Source organism: Dermacentor silvarum, chromosome 3 (genome assembly GCF_013339745.2).
Source record: "Dermacentor silvarum isolate Dsil-2018 chromosome 3, BIME_Dsil_1.4, whole genome shotgun sequence".
Classification (NCBI taxonomy): domain Eukaryota; kingdom Metazoa; phylum Arthropoda; class Arachnida; order Ixodida; family Ixodidae; genus Dermacentor; species Dermacentor silvarum.
Window position 1 is genome coordinate 147414759 of NC_051156.1, and position 14407 is coordinate 147429165.

Genomic DNA, 14407 nt, shown 5'->3' on the forward strand with positions numbered 1-14407 from the left:
CCGCGGAAACTCGCTGTCAGAAAGCTGTAGTGAGTAAGCGCGGTAGCAGCAGCGAGCGAATTGACCTCTGCCGCTCGCATCAACGCCAACACACCGCAGGGAGGAAGGACTCTGCCTCCGCCGCAGATGGCTTTCAAGATCCAACCGCCCACGTGGAAGCGTGGCGTAGTACGGAGGGAACGCTGTCGCTTGCGGGAGAGCGCGGACGCGCTCAGATGAGCTCCTCACCTTTTCAGCTTTTCAAGCGGAATTCTGCAAGTACGACCATTTTCACCATTCCCAATGGATCCGTGAAGTTCACCAGTATAAGAGGATACCAACCAGACCTGTGAGTGACTGAAACTTTTTATTTTCCGAGCGCTAACGCAGTTCACCACGTGCGCGCCTCGCTAACCCAAACGCCGCCGGGAACGCGGCCATCGACGCGCCGGCGAGTGTGCGGTGCTCGCGCGTGCACATGTCGACTTCGGCGGCTCCTGAAACGACACCGATACTCACCAGGCTTTCTGAGCTTCCGGATAACAGCCGGGACAGCATGGACTGCCAGGAAATTGACGCGCACGACCCTCCCGGCTCGCACGAGCCTCGGACGCAAACCCACAGGACGGAAAACGCCAAGCAGACGGATGGGGACTGGCAAACAGTGCTCACGCTCAGGCAGAAGAAAGCCCTAGCACAAGCAAAAAACCAGAAACGCTACTCGGAAAACGCCGGAACCTCGACGGCTCACCACACGTCGAGCACACCGGCCCCCGGAAAGCCGAAACGGAAATCTAACTATCGGCGACTGCCCCCTCTTCCCAGAGATGACTTCAAGATCGTTGTGCGTCCACACCAAGGACTGCCCGTCAAAAACTTCACCAGCCCGCAACTAGCGGATGCAGTGACTGCGGCCTGCAATGGTCAAGTAAGCGGAGACCAGTTCCTGCTCCGAATCAAACCCGGATCGAACATTTTTATTGTGTCAACGCCAAGCCAAGAAGTGGCGGACAAAATTCGCCGAATCGCTCAACTGAACTTGAATGACCGCGCGTACGCAGTAAACACATACGTGGCGACCAGCGAAGGAACGAATAAGGGGGTCATACATGGCCTCGAACCACGTACGCCCCCCGATACCCTCAAGGCCAATCTCCGAATACGAACGCAAGGAGTAGAAATACTTAACGCGCGCATGCTGGGCGACACGAAGACAGCCGTGATCACCTTTTACGGAGATATCACTCCGAGATACGTCTACTACAAAGGTGGGGAGCTCGCATGCTATCCTTACAAGAATACCACACAAGTATGTAAGATATGTCACGACATAGGTCATCGCTCGGACGTATGCCCTCAACCGGACATAGTGGTGTGCCACACGTGCGGAACGCAGAACCCAGCACCTGATCACGAATGCGCCCCCATATGCAAAGCATGCAGAGAAGGACATTTGACGGGAGACCGCGAATGCAAGAAAAGGCTAAAACCGACAAGCAACCGCTCACTCAAGACCGGAAAGCAACGACAATCCAGAATAGACGCAGCAAAGCAAAACTGCTCGCGCCACCAAGGTGGTTCAGCTCCGAAGATGCCGAACGAAACTCATGGCCGACCCTCACCGACACACAACCAGACTCCCAGACAAGACATCGACTCAGGTCCAGATCCCGATCACGATCCAGTTCCAGGTCCAGATCTAGGTCAACAAGAAGACAAAACCCAGATCCTCCCACCTTCCAATCCTCTAGGGCCCCGAAACCCGAGACTCCCGGACACAGGGTGGAGGACTCGCAGAAATTCGACAAATCGAAGGTAAGCTGGGCGAGAGTGGTAACCCCTGCTGTTCCCATAACAGATAACCCAGAATATAAAAAAATTATAGCCGAGAACAAACTCCTAAGAGAGAGCCTGCAGGAAATCAAACGAGAGTTGGCGTCCCTAAAGCAACAACATTCTGCCACTTCTCAAAGCACCGCAAAAGCGGGCACGGCAACGACATCCCCGGCACCGGCATCAAAAGCTCAGACTCCGATAGAAAACGTGCTGGCGCAAATCTCGCAACAAATGCAAAGTATGCAGAATTTCCAACAGCAGTTATACGCAGAATTCCAAAACCTTAAAAGCTATGTAGACGAATCAATCTCAAGCTTCAAACAAACAGTGCGTAAACGTACGAGTGGAAGCCCGGGCGCCCCATCGAGCAGACGGCCGCGTCAACTGAATACAACAGAAAGCGAGAACAATGGCGAGTAGCCTAACATGCACATCAGACCGACTCGAACTATGGCACTGGAATTGCCGCACTTTCAACAAAAAAGCGGCGGCCATGCAACAGTTTATAAACGCGGCTTTGATCAAACCAGATATCATATGCTTACAAGAAATCGGTACCAGACCAGTTAAGGTACGCGGATACTACACGATTTTTAACCCCGATTATCCACATGTGGCAACACTGGTGGCCAGGGACGTCGCAACGAGTACCCACTACGCACAAAACTGTGCCATGCAGCACCAAATTATAAAAATACATGCCAACAAACGAGGTAGGGCCACAACCATCATAGTAAACATATATAGCCCGCCAAAAGAGAAAGGAGGGGATTTTGAAAATATCCTCGCAGAAACGATCTCCTCACTAGAACGGAAAGACCGACTAGTCTTTTTAGGTGACTTCAACGCCCCTCACACAACCTGGGGTTATAAACGGGACACTACCAAGGGAGCGCTACTATTACAGGTGACAGAGAGATACGGTTTGCAGTTAGAAACGCTTCCAATGGCTCCAACACGCATTGGAAATAGCGTCAGCAGAGATACTTTCCCCGATTTGACATTTACCCTCAACTCGGACAGTGTGATTTGGCAAAATCTCGACGAAACCTTAGGGAGCGACCACTACATTATCAGCCTATCAATGGACTCGGCAAAAATCAGACGCACCATCGGGAAAGTAACAATCACGGATTGGTCGGTTTATCGAAACATTCCCTTCCCCGACAACGGGCTAGATAACGCGGAAGAGTGGGTTGCTCACATTCGGGAGGCTCACGCCCGCACCTCTAAACAAATCACCCTTACCACGGAAAACCCCGTAATTGATACCCATCTCCTGCACCTATGGGATTGCAGGAGGGGCCTCACCAGACGGTGGAAAAGGCAGAGATTAAATCGGAAACTGAGAATCAAAATAGCTGAAATTACTGAAAACGCGAACGACTATGCTAGGAAACTGGAAGCCGAAAACTGGGTCCGGTTTTGCGACTCCATGAGAGGCACACTAACGTCAGCCAAAACATGGGCAATACTGCGAAGCATGCTGGAGCCGGAGAATACAAAAACGGTCACCAACAGGACCCTAATAACACTCGCCGAGGAGTTCAAGGGCTCGAACGAAGCCCTCATAAGCTTACTTCGGGAAAAGTACATCGGCACGGTAACCATGGCTCCAGTCATACGGAAGTACAATGGCCCCGCAAATGGGACGCTAGACGCTCCGATATCAAAGGCCGAACTATTCGCAGCGGCGCAATCCGCACGACGGAACACCGCCCCCGGTCCAGACAAACTAACTTACGCAATGCTACGAAACCTTAGCGACGAGCATCTAGAAAAGCTCACAGACTACTTTAACCGGCAGGTTTGGGACAGGGGAACACTACCGACGCAATGGAAGGAAGCGTCCATAGTTCTTATACCAAAGGCCGGGAAAGCCCGCAGCCTGTATAACCTTCGGCCCATATCTCTCACTTCATGTCTAGGAAAACTATTTGAAAAAGTAATACTAAATAGATTAACTAACCACCTAGAAGAAAACGACTACCTATCTGACAGCATGTACGGCTTTAGGCAGCATTTATCCACGCAAGACATATTCCTAAGACTGCATGACGAGGTTATCACAAACATCCCAACAGGGGCAGAACACGTAGTGGTGGCATTAGATTTGAAAAGCGCCTTCGACACCATAGCACACGACCTAATTCTGCAAGAACTAAGCAGTACGGCGTGCGGAGAAAAAACCTATAACTACATTCGATCCTTCCTAACGGGCCGAAAAGCCACAATAGGTCTAGGAGAAGTCCGATCTGAAACTCTCGAGATGCCCAATCGTGGAACCCCACAGGGTTCAATATTATCCCCTTTGCTCTTCAATATGGGCATGAACAGGCTAGCTAAAGAACTGGAAAAAATACCAGACCTAAAATTCGCGCTATACGCAGACGATATCACGCTTTGGGTAACAGAAGGATCCCTGGGGCACAAAGAAAGCGTGCTACAAGAAGCAATACAGACAGTGCACCACTTTGCAGTAAAGGGCGGTATGGCTTGCGCGCCGGAGAAATCTGAATTCATCAGAATTCACGGCAGAGGGTACCGCAAACCACAATTCTCGCTCCGGCTCGATGGCGAAGAGCTCAACGAGGCACAAACAATGCGCGTACTCGGCCTTCGCCTTCAAAGTAACAGGCGCGCAGATAAAACAATCAGAACTCTCCGAACGACAGTCAAACAAATCTCTAGAATTATACGAAGAGTGACGAAGCATCGTAGCGGCTTTAGCGAGGCCGAAACTTTGAGACTTGTTCACGCCTTCGTCATCAGCCGCATTACATACAGCCTCCCTTACCAGGAGTTGTGTAAAACGGATCTGGAGCAGACAGACGCCCTTATACGAACGGCCTACAAAGCTGCCATCGGACTCCCTATGAGCACATCCACGGCTAAACTATGTGCACTGGGGTTGCACAACACCTTCGAAGAACTTAAGGCAGCGGTATTAATATCGCAAAGAGAGCGCCTAAACCTATCCCCAACCGGGAGAAAGCTGCTAGAAACATTAGGCTACCCCGTACGACCGCACTACTGCGAGGAATACTTAGTGGCTCTACCTCGAGCGATACGCGAAAACCTCATAGTGGCCCCAGTTCCCAAAAACATGAGCCCCTTTTACCACCAGGGCCGGCGCAAGGCTCGGGCACACCAACTTCAAAAAAGATTTGGAAATTGTTCTGAAGCGCTGTACACAGATGCAGCTCCGGGGCCAGGTGGCCATGTAATAGTGGCCACAAGCTCGATGGATCGATCGAAATTCCAAATTATCGCGACAATTAGGAGCAAATCCATAGGCACGGCGGAGACAGCCGCCGTTGCAATGGCAATTAAGGCCAAAGATGCAGCCGGCCAGCCCTCTGTGATCCTCACGGACTCACAGGTGGCTTGTCGCCTGTTCATGCAAGGCAGAGTACCGGCATGTGCCCTACGCATACTAGGTCACACGCTCCGGGAAACGCACAGTGTCATCTGGTGCCCGGGCCACGTGGGGGTTGCGGGCAATGAAAGGGCAGATGCTCTCGCTCGAGAATTGGCTTGCCGAGCGGGAGTGCAGCCCGAGAAACCCCGATTCGATCATTTGACATCTCCACGCGACATTCTTGAGCATCAGCGTCTGGAACGCAGAACTTACTCGGGGCCCCATCCGAGTCTGAGCGGAGCGGATGCCCGGGATTTGAGACTAATTCAGACAAATACCTACCCGCACCTCGGGCTGTGGCATGCCATTTGGCCTACGGCCTATCCAGGCCACTGTCCATGGTGCTGGGGGAAGCCAACTCTCGCCCACGTAACGTGGGAATGCACGAGTAGGCCCCCAAAATTCAATTCCCCCCTGTTGGGGTCCAAATTCACAAATAGGGAGCAGTGGGAGACCATCCTCGCCGGCGCGGACCTGGAGACCCAGAGGGGTCTACTCGACCAGGCCAGGCGAGCAGCTCTGGCCAGTGGAGTCTCGGAATAGGGACCCACCCACCCGCTCCCAACACCCCTTTCCTGTCCAATCAATAAAATGTTATTCTCTCTCTCTGGCGTAGTACGCGCCCTCCCCCGTCCCTTCACTCCTTAGCGTCCCCCCGGTGCCTGCGGAGCCTTGAGGCCCGGCGGGCGTGCGCAGTCGCTCAGGCGGCGCGGAGTAAATTCGCGCCCTCCCCCGCTCCCTGCCCTACCTTCGGAGCGTTGAACGCGACTGGAAGACGTAGCGCCTCCTTCCTGCCCTTGCATGCCGGAGATTGAGCCGCGTTCGGTGGCTCACCCTCGCACGCTTTCCCTCGCACATAGAGCATACAGCGCGCGGTGACGATTTTATCGCCGGTGGACTTCACACGGAAACTCACGGCGACGGTGACGCTAACGGCAGAAATGCGCCTGGAGTGCCCATATAATTGCTATCGCAATAAAAAGAAACGGCGTGTCATGCTTCAAGTGTGAATATTTTTAAATAACGGTGAAAGATACACGTGATTAGCTGAAAGGATAACCGAGGAAAATCTTCGGGCGTCTCGTTTGCAGGTCAACTGCCTCTCGCTGTTTGTTGTACGTACTCGTTGATATACAGTTCCCCAACGACAGCCCGCAGAGTGTAGTTTTTACACTCTCCAATTTTTACACTACACCAATTTTTACGCCGTATATCACGTTCGGATTTATAAATTTTATAACATAACGCACACGAAACCTGCCTGTTGAGCTGAGTGCATGCGGCGAGTTTATGCCATATGCGCGCATTAAAATTTGTACATCTAGTCCACTATGGGACTAAAAAAATGATGCAGATTCCACGCAATGTGGGAATCGATGTTATGCGAAGCATTATGCGGGAACATGGCTGTCCAGCATTATGTTGGATTCCTCAAAACGACACATGTTAGATTTGATACCCTCCAACGCAAGCCTTGAAGGCGGTCCGGCTTTTTTGGGGGGCGAAACGGCAGGCCGAACGGGACGGGGCAGAGAATGACCCCGGGCATCTAGCGAAAGAATGCTACGCATTGAAAGTGTCTAGACCTCGGCAAGAAAGCTTCGCATTAAAAGCTCCTCGCCAAGCGCGTTCAGCGTGAGCGCATCGCGGACCTGCGACGGCGATTCCCTCATCCGCGAAAGCACGCGCGTCTCAGGCCGTTTTAGGGTCCGACCAGCTCGACGCGCGTCGGCGTCTCGTTCTGCAAAGATTTGAACAATGCTTATTGCGTAGCTGCTAACTGCGCCTGAGTTTGCCAATCCTTTATTGTGATATCAGTTATATGGCCACTCCAAGCGCATTTCTGCCGTGATGGTGGTCATGGACATGGTCATGGAAGTCGCTGTGAGGTTCCCTACAAAGTCCAAACACGGTAACATCGTCACCGCACGCCGTACGCTGTATCTGCGAGTGAAAGCTTGGGAGGGTCAGCCGACGACTGCGGCTCAATCGCGCGCGCGCGAGGGGAAATGCCGGGCGGACGCGCGCTTCTTTTGTCGAGCGCGAGGTACGGGGGGTGGGCTTTTCTACGGCGGCGATCTTGAAAGCGATCTGCGTCGTGGCCAAAGTGCGCGCCCACGCGGGCCTCATCGTCAAAAGCGGTCTACGATGTGGACAAAGTACGCCACGCCGAGTGCCGGTAGCTTCGTACGCGCCGTGCTTCCGACGTTTAGTACGCGTTGAAGCGAGAGACGACACGAAGGTCAATTCGCCCGCAGCTGCTGCCGCGTCTCCTCAGTCCAGCGTTTTGACAGCGAGTTCCCGCGGTCATCGAGCTAGATGTGTTCATGTTTAGCTGTGCACTGTTACACTATGCTTGTTCATTTAGTTACTAAGCGAATGTGTGCAAGTTTATACGGTTGATAAAACTACTGTTAGTTCGTGTAGTTGTCTACTAATTTGATATCGCAATCGATTCTTCGCCTTTCGGGTGAAACTGCGCCATTTTTTTAATACATTTCAGAATCTGCAGCTGGCAGGCTGGTATGCATGTGCGTGTTGCGGCCTCTTCTGCGTCCTTGTCAAGTTTCCCTGGTACCTGAGCCACAAGCCGACGTCTGAAAGTGTGGACCTGTTTCTGGCATTCTTCGACAGGATACTGTGGTCGTTGTTTCTTGCCTGGATAGTACTAATGTGTGCCACGGGCCGAGGAGGTGAGGACACCTTAGTATCTGTTTGTTATTAGAAAAAAACTAGCGCCAGTCGTAAACGGGTTAGGGATAGCAGGTGCTACGTAAAAGTAATCTCTCTTTTGTAAAGCCAGTGATATATTTTTTTCGTATTTTGTATACGTGACCGAAACTCGAACAAATCCTGCTTCTCTTTAGGCACTCTGACCAAGTTCTTGTCCTGCAATGCATTTGTCCCATTGAGCAAGCTTTCGTACGGCGTATACCTGATCCACTGGCCGTTCATCGAACTAATGATTCACTCGTCCAGAGAACGAGTCTACTGGTCGGTATTTAATCAGGTAGGTTGCGCACTGGAAGTTTCGTACTGCGCTTCAACATAGCACAATGCTGCCCTACATTCATCCTAACATAGCTGTAATCTCAGTTTTACTTCAAAAATTGTCATTCTGATTCATCATGTATATAGTACACAATGAAAGCAATACTTGCAAGCGTTCTTAAAGAAAAATGTCTATATTTTCGGCTGTAGCCCATTTTAACGTTTTCTGTCTGTCAGCAGGCTTGCTGAGATGAATATAAGTAGTGGTCTATACGCGCAGAATCAAGTTAGAGCATCAAAAATCTTGTTGATTGGCTCACTTTATTGCACATTCCAGACACGAGAGGCAAGTAGGAGATGGCTTACATCTCTAGCGTATGCCTATAGTCAGGCGGCGCATTCCATAACTAGAACAATCCTTCAAGCTGAATAGACGTTGTGATTATAGCCCCTCGTTACCATGCATTGGGTATAACGTCCCTCTTATCACTGCGGGTATTCAGCGATGCTCAGTGCGTATACTCATTCACTTGTATGGATATTGATAGATACTTTCAAGAAAATTGAAGACAGCGGCTGTACGATCTGCAGCTCTGGTTTCGAGAGATGGGATGCATGAATTAATGTAAAAGTAGGTATTTTTACAAACAACGCAAAGAAAAAATAAACCGAGAGTGCGGATGGCTGGGACGAAAAGTAGTCATACTTTCGCATGGCCGCGCTCATCGCGCTGCAATGTTCAAGAAAGCAGCCCGGCTCAACTTGCCTGTTACTGCACTTTTGCTCAAATAGCAGAAACATTTAAACACAAAACTGAGGGGATGTGTTAGTGTGCGTCCAGCAACCTTCCCTTATACAGAGCCTATGGACTTTGAAGTTCACCGCTTAAAGCGTAAACGCACTCCGTTGACAAACGTGGTCACTAAATGTATTCCCTTTGGCCTACTGTGGTCCGTAGAGCTCCAAGCAGACTTTATGCAGAAAGTCAGTAGCTAATCTTAGACCGAGTCGACAAGAAATACATCGCGATAAGCACATAGGCTATGGTAAATTGGCTATGGTAAAACATTTGCACTTTTTCTACGAACTTTTTCTCACGGCTACCCGAGGGGCTACTGCTCGAAACCAATAATAAAAACCTACTGACGAAGGCAACGCTGTTTTTGACGGGCTCGGTTCGGGCACGACCATGCAGGCGCGGGCCCGGGCCGAGAATTCAGGCTCTTGCAGTGCTCTCATAGTGCGCTTTTAGATGGCTGTGCACATTGGCTGAATAGAATATTTAGGCAATCTCTTCTGAGTAAGACGAACCACACTTCTCAGTTTGGTGTCCGTAATGTGTGGCACAACACCTCGCAACATTCTCTGCAGTTGTCGCTCTCCTTTGCCGTACTCGTCTGGTGCTTCCTGCTGTCGTACCTGGCATTCATCGCATGCGAAGCGCCGACCGGAGTGCTCGAGAAGCTGCTTTTCAAGAGGTTGACGGGTGATGGCGGAGCCCGGAGGCAAGAACATCAAGAATAGCTCGAAGGTGGTGACTTGAGGAGAAACAGCCATGGTGGAAAGGGTGACAAAATTTCACTATGCTAACCAACCAATGGCCACCAGCTTTGTCATGCTAAATGCACCGGTAGTCATAATACCACCAAAACTAAGTGGTATTAGGCTCGGTGAGTGCGGGTCAGCATCTTCCTGGAATATTGACAGCAATAAATGCCAACAAGGCAAATGGTCGCCTTTCGTGCATTCACTATTCCCAATCGCCGAAATCAATGTATGCTATGACGTCCTAGGCAGTAGCCTATGACGTCATAGCATAGCAAATTTAGTCATAGGCAGTAGCCCAACAAGGGAAACCTGAGCCCGCAGGAAGCAATTCGTTGGAGGCAGGCTGTGCTTTCCCGTGTTCGTTTACTACCATATCAGTAGAAGCATATTATTACTACTACCTTTACTACTGCTACTAAAACTTCTGCTTGCGGATTTTGTGAGAGAGAGGCTTACAGCATCGGTGCATGGTGATGAGCTCTTCCCTTTGATAATTGACACGCAGATACTTTATTTTTGAATATAAGCTTTTTTTTAGCAATTGCCCGTGGCAGACAGCTTAATTGTAATCACTGAAGTGGATTGTTTAAAGAGGCGGAAATCACTTGCACGAGAAATCTAAGCGTACAATTGCATACTTAATAAATCTTTTTTACGGTTTAGCTAATTATTGTGCAGTGAATATTGCAAATAACGAATTTGCCGGTGATGTTGCAAGGCATACCCGCATAGAACAAATTTTGAAAACGACACCGATTTTGAAATATACGCCCGTCAAACTTGCGATAAAAATGCACTGATGATGAAGGATACAATGTGAAAAATACAAGGACAACAGAGAAGACGCTATACAATACATCACACGTGTCATGATTATAAAAAAATCGGCTGATCCCACGCCCTGTGGGAATCGATGTTATGCGAAGCAGTGTGAGGGAAGCCTAGCAAGTTAACGAACCGGCCATGAGAGCACCAAGACGTAGGCGGCTCTTTCATGATCTACATGACACGCATGCCATGACATTTATGTCATGAGTCCTCAAGAGTCCCTTTAGCTACGGCTAATAGATCTTATGCCGAAAGCCTTAGTCATGCTCATGACTATGACTTCGACCACCAATCTTTAGCCTTTTTCTTCACTTAGTACCACATCCGAACCCATTCCATTGGTTTTTGAGGGTTAGCCTTTTCACTGAGTCATTGTTATTTGTGCTGAGTCATGGTCATGACTATGACTTCTATCACCATTTTTAGTGTTTACTTCACCCTGCTAAGGTCCTGTATATGATCGCAGTATCAATATCAATAATTAGTACCCACGTTCAAACCCCCTTTCAGTGGTTTTGGAGTTCAATTTTTTTTGGCTGAGCAATTGAAATTTTTGCTGAGTCATGCTTATGACTTTGACTTCTACCATCACCCTTTACTGTTTCCTTCACTTACTACCTACGTCAGAACCCATTTCGGTGGTTTTTGAGTGTGAATCTTTTTTCGCTGAGTCATTGTAATTGTGGCAGAGTCATGCCCTTGACTATGGCATCTACCATCATCATTTAATGTTTCCTGCGCTTAGTACCCACGTGGTTTTTGAGTGCTAATATTTCTTTTCGCTGGGTCATTGTCATTTTAGTCGGTTGTTTCATGACCTACATGAGACGCATGTAATGAAATTCCTGTCATGACCTATCATTTACGTTCAGCATACACTGTTGTCATACTATGCCAATTTTGGTACCTACCAAGTTAACGAAACGACCATGAGAGCAGCAAGACGTAGGCAGCTGTTTCATGACCTACATGACACACATGTCTTGATATTCATGTCATAACCTATAATTTATGTTCGCCATACACTCTTGTCATACTATGCCAATTTTGGTAAATACCAAGTTAACGATATGGCCATGAGAGCACCAAGACGTAGGCGGCTAGATAGATAGATAGACAGATAATGTCAAAGTGGCAAATGTTTGCGAAGAAATGCTTCGCATTTAAAAGCCAACGCAGCTCATGCCATACCAGCAACACAAGCACCAGTATGTAGCTTGCAGCCATAGCGTCGGTGTTAGGCGGTTGCTGGTCAAATGGAGGCTGGAAGTGGCGTGGGTTCAGTGGAGGTGCGGCGTACTCCGCACCGCCACCAAAATGCTACGTGGCAGAATTAATAAAGCGTAGGTGTATTTACAGGGTATTTACAGTTGCAGCAACGCTGCGAAAGAAAGATGACTATAGACAAAAGCTCTTCTTGCAAATAATCTTCTTTGCTCATAGTCACACAATGCACCACTGCTCTCTAACAATATCAAATCTCACTCATGTGAGCACAGATGGCTCCGTCACCACAGAAAGCTCAACATCAGCGTTGGCCATTCCAGAGTTGGACGGAGAATATGCGTTTCGGTTGGGCTATCTTTCGTCTTCAACGTCATCGACATCTGCAGTCTACCTACATCTTGAGTAGCAATTAAACCTTCTGCTTCCACGACGCAAGGACACCCTCTTAACAATGTTTCCGTCTGAAAACCTCTTGCACCAAGCACCCCTTCTTCAACATGTTCGTGCGCCCAAAAGCACGAGGAGGTATATCATTTACTGCTCGACGGTCCCAAGCGCACTAAACATATACAACACCTTGATCAAAAAGTGCACCACCAAGCAACGAAAGCACATCAAAGCTTATTTGAAGACGCTGACATTTGTGACGAATAGTGACTCTACTACATCGTGCGTAATTGTGTCTCATTCATGCATCTGAAACCTGTGTCCATCTGACGTCCACAGACTTTCTTTCGATCAGAACTTCTCGACAGAGACTTTTACTCTTTTTCTGTTACGCGTTCTTCTATTTAAGCACGACCCAATGCAAGAATTTATATCTTCTCAAATGTTTCACTCGATATTATTATTCAAGTGAAAAAGGGTAGCTGTCGCTAGTAAATCGCGACAACTCATCTTTAGAAGCAAAGCTTGTATTGCCTCACAAGTGTCGGTGGTGGTGGTGGTGGTGTCACACTAAAAAGTGGGCCGATCCTGGTGATTCTGGAGAAAGGGTACAAGCTCAATGGCACATACCCTTGTGGGCTCGGGGACCTGTAAAGTGCCCTTGAACTTCCCTTATCACGCGTGGGACCCAAAAGACAAATTCACCAGCCCTTCCCCTGTTGAGAAAATGAGGGTAAGTGAAGCTTGTCGTCCGAAATAAAGATGGCTACCTGTGGTGAATTTCTTGTGAAAAATTGCTGATGCTTGGTCGTCGACCGGGAGCTAAAGAAGTAAAGATCAAGCTTGTAAGGCTCCCTGAGCGTTTGGAAGACGTTCATGCTCGGAAGACACGCCAGACATTCGAAAACCTTGTCACTATCAGAAGAAAAGATGAAGGTGTTAGACACTGAACAAATCCGGCTCATAAGTCACGATGTGGTGTAGTCTCTTGCTGATGGAGTAGGCGTGGATGACATTTCACACCCTTTGACGGTTTGCGGAGTTCCTAGCCTCGTACTGATACCTAGCCGCTATGTTCATGCTGTGATAAGGTGGGGCACATTCGTCGTAACTGTAGGATTCCTCACGAGGAAGACTGTCGGCCCTTTGACCATTCGGCTTAGGAGTGCGACGTAACATGGGCTGACATGCTACGGCGGAGCACGCGACAACTAAATGACAGTTTACAAGAACATATTAGGAACGCCACGTAGGTGTTGGACGCAAGAGCACAAGGACCTTGCGCCAAAAACCGAGGTTGCCCAGTAAGAAGAGCGACCCTCAACGAGAATAGGAGGAATTAAATATGGGAATGAGAATGCCGCACACCAGAAAAAAGAGTGCTGTGTTTTCTACATGACCAGACCATTCAGTAGCGTTGTAAATGTAACCGACATCATGCTTAGAGTGATACTGCAGGTTTTGTTTTAGAGAAATTTCATCAAAGATATGTCCACGTGCCCTGTTCATTACATGCAAATTTCTAGTTTTCTTCTTTTATGAAATCCAGGATCTCTGACAACAATCTAGATTTGAGCGATATTGCCGACAACTAGATTCTTAACGTTTGTATTGTTGGAAGGCTATGCGTTTTTGCCAGCTGTGCGCATTTGGGCGGCTGAAATAGAGGTTAAGGGCCAACTGACGGAAGAGGTTGCAGATGCATCTGAACACGGAGAATTTCTAGAAAATTCTTTGTTGAGGTACCTGGATGACTCCGCCAAGTATCCGGGCTGGTGGAATAATTAACGGGGCTCTTTTCAGTCTTGACACAGTCATTCGTAGGCTTGAGATCTCATACAAATACTTCTGCATCCGCAGCTTTGTTCGTGGTGTAAAAGGCTTGAGAATCCGGCTTCGGCTCTTTCCTGTTGGTGTTGATGGGGGCTCCTGTGATGAGGACCAATATGTGCTTGGTGCAGACTCTGTTGGGGCGTAAGAGTAACACATAAGATAAAGCACAGGGAAGAAGGTGAGCCATTAGCCGCACACCAGCTCTGAACGCACCTTGAGCGATGGCTGGCTGGGTCGTGCTGACTGGGTCGTGCAGCTGGGTCAGCTGACTGGGTCGAGACGTGCTTGGTGCAGGTTCTGTTGGGAAGAGCAGTAAAACATAAGACCCAGGACAACAGGCAAATGTGCACTGTTTTT

General features: G+C 49.0%; 1 protein-coding gene across 1 annotated transcript in view; it reads left to right on the plus strand.

Annotated features, from left to right (window-relative positions):
* The window catches only part of LOC119444880 (nose resistant to fluoxetine protein 6), a 423598-nt gene extending 413644 nt beyond the window's left edge, over positions 1 to 9954 (plus strand). Inside the window, exons 14-16 of the mRNA XM_049663713.1 lie at positions 7740 to 7929; positions 8104 to 8246; positions 9599 to 9954. Coding sequence (XP_049519670.1) covers positions 7740 to 7929; positions 8104 to 8246; positions 9599 to 9751 — 486 coding nt within the window. The 3' untranslated portion in view covers positions 9752 to 9954. The remainder of the gene's footprint in view (positions 1 to 7739; positions 7930 to 8103; positions 8247 to 9598) is intronic.
* The last annotated feature ends 4453 nt before the right edge of the window (positions 9955 to 14407 follow it).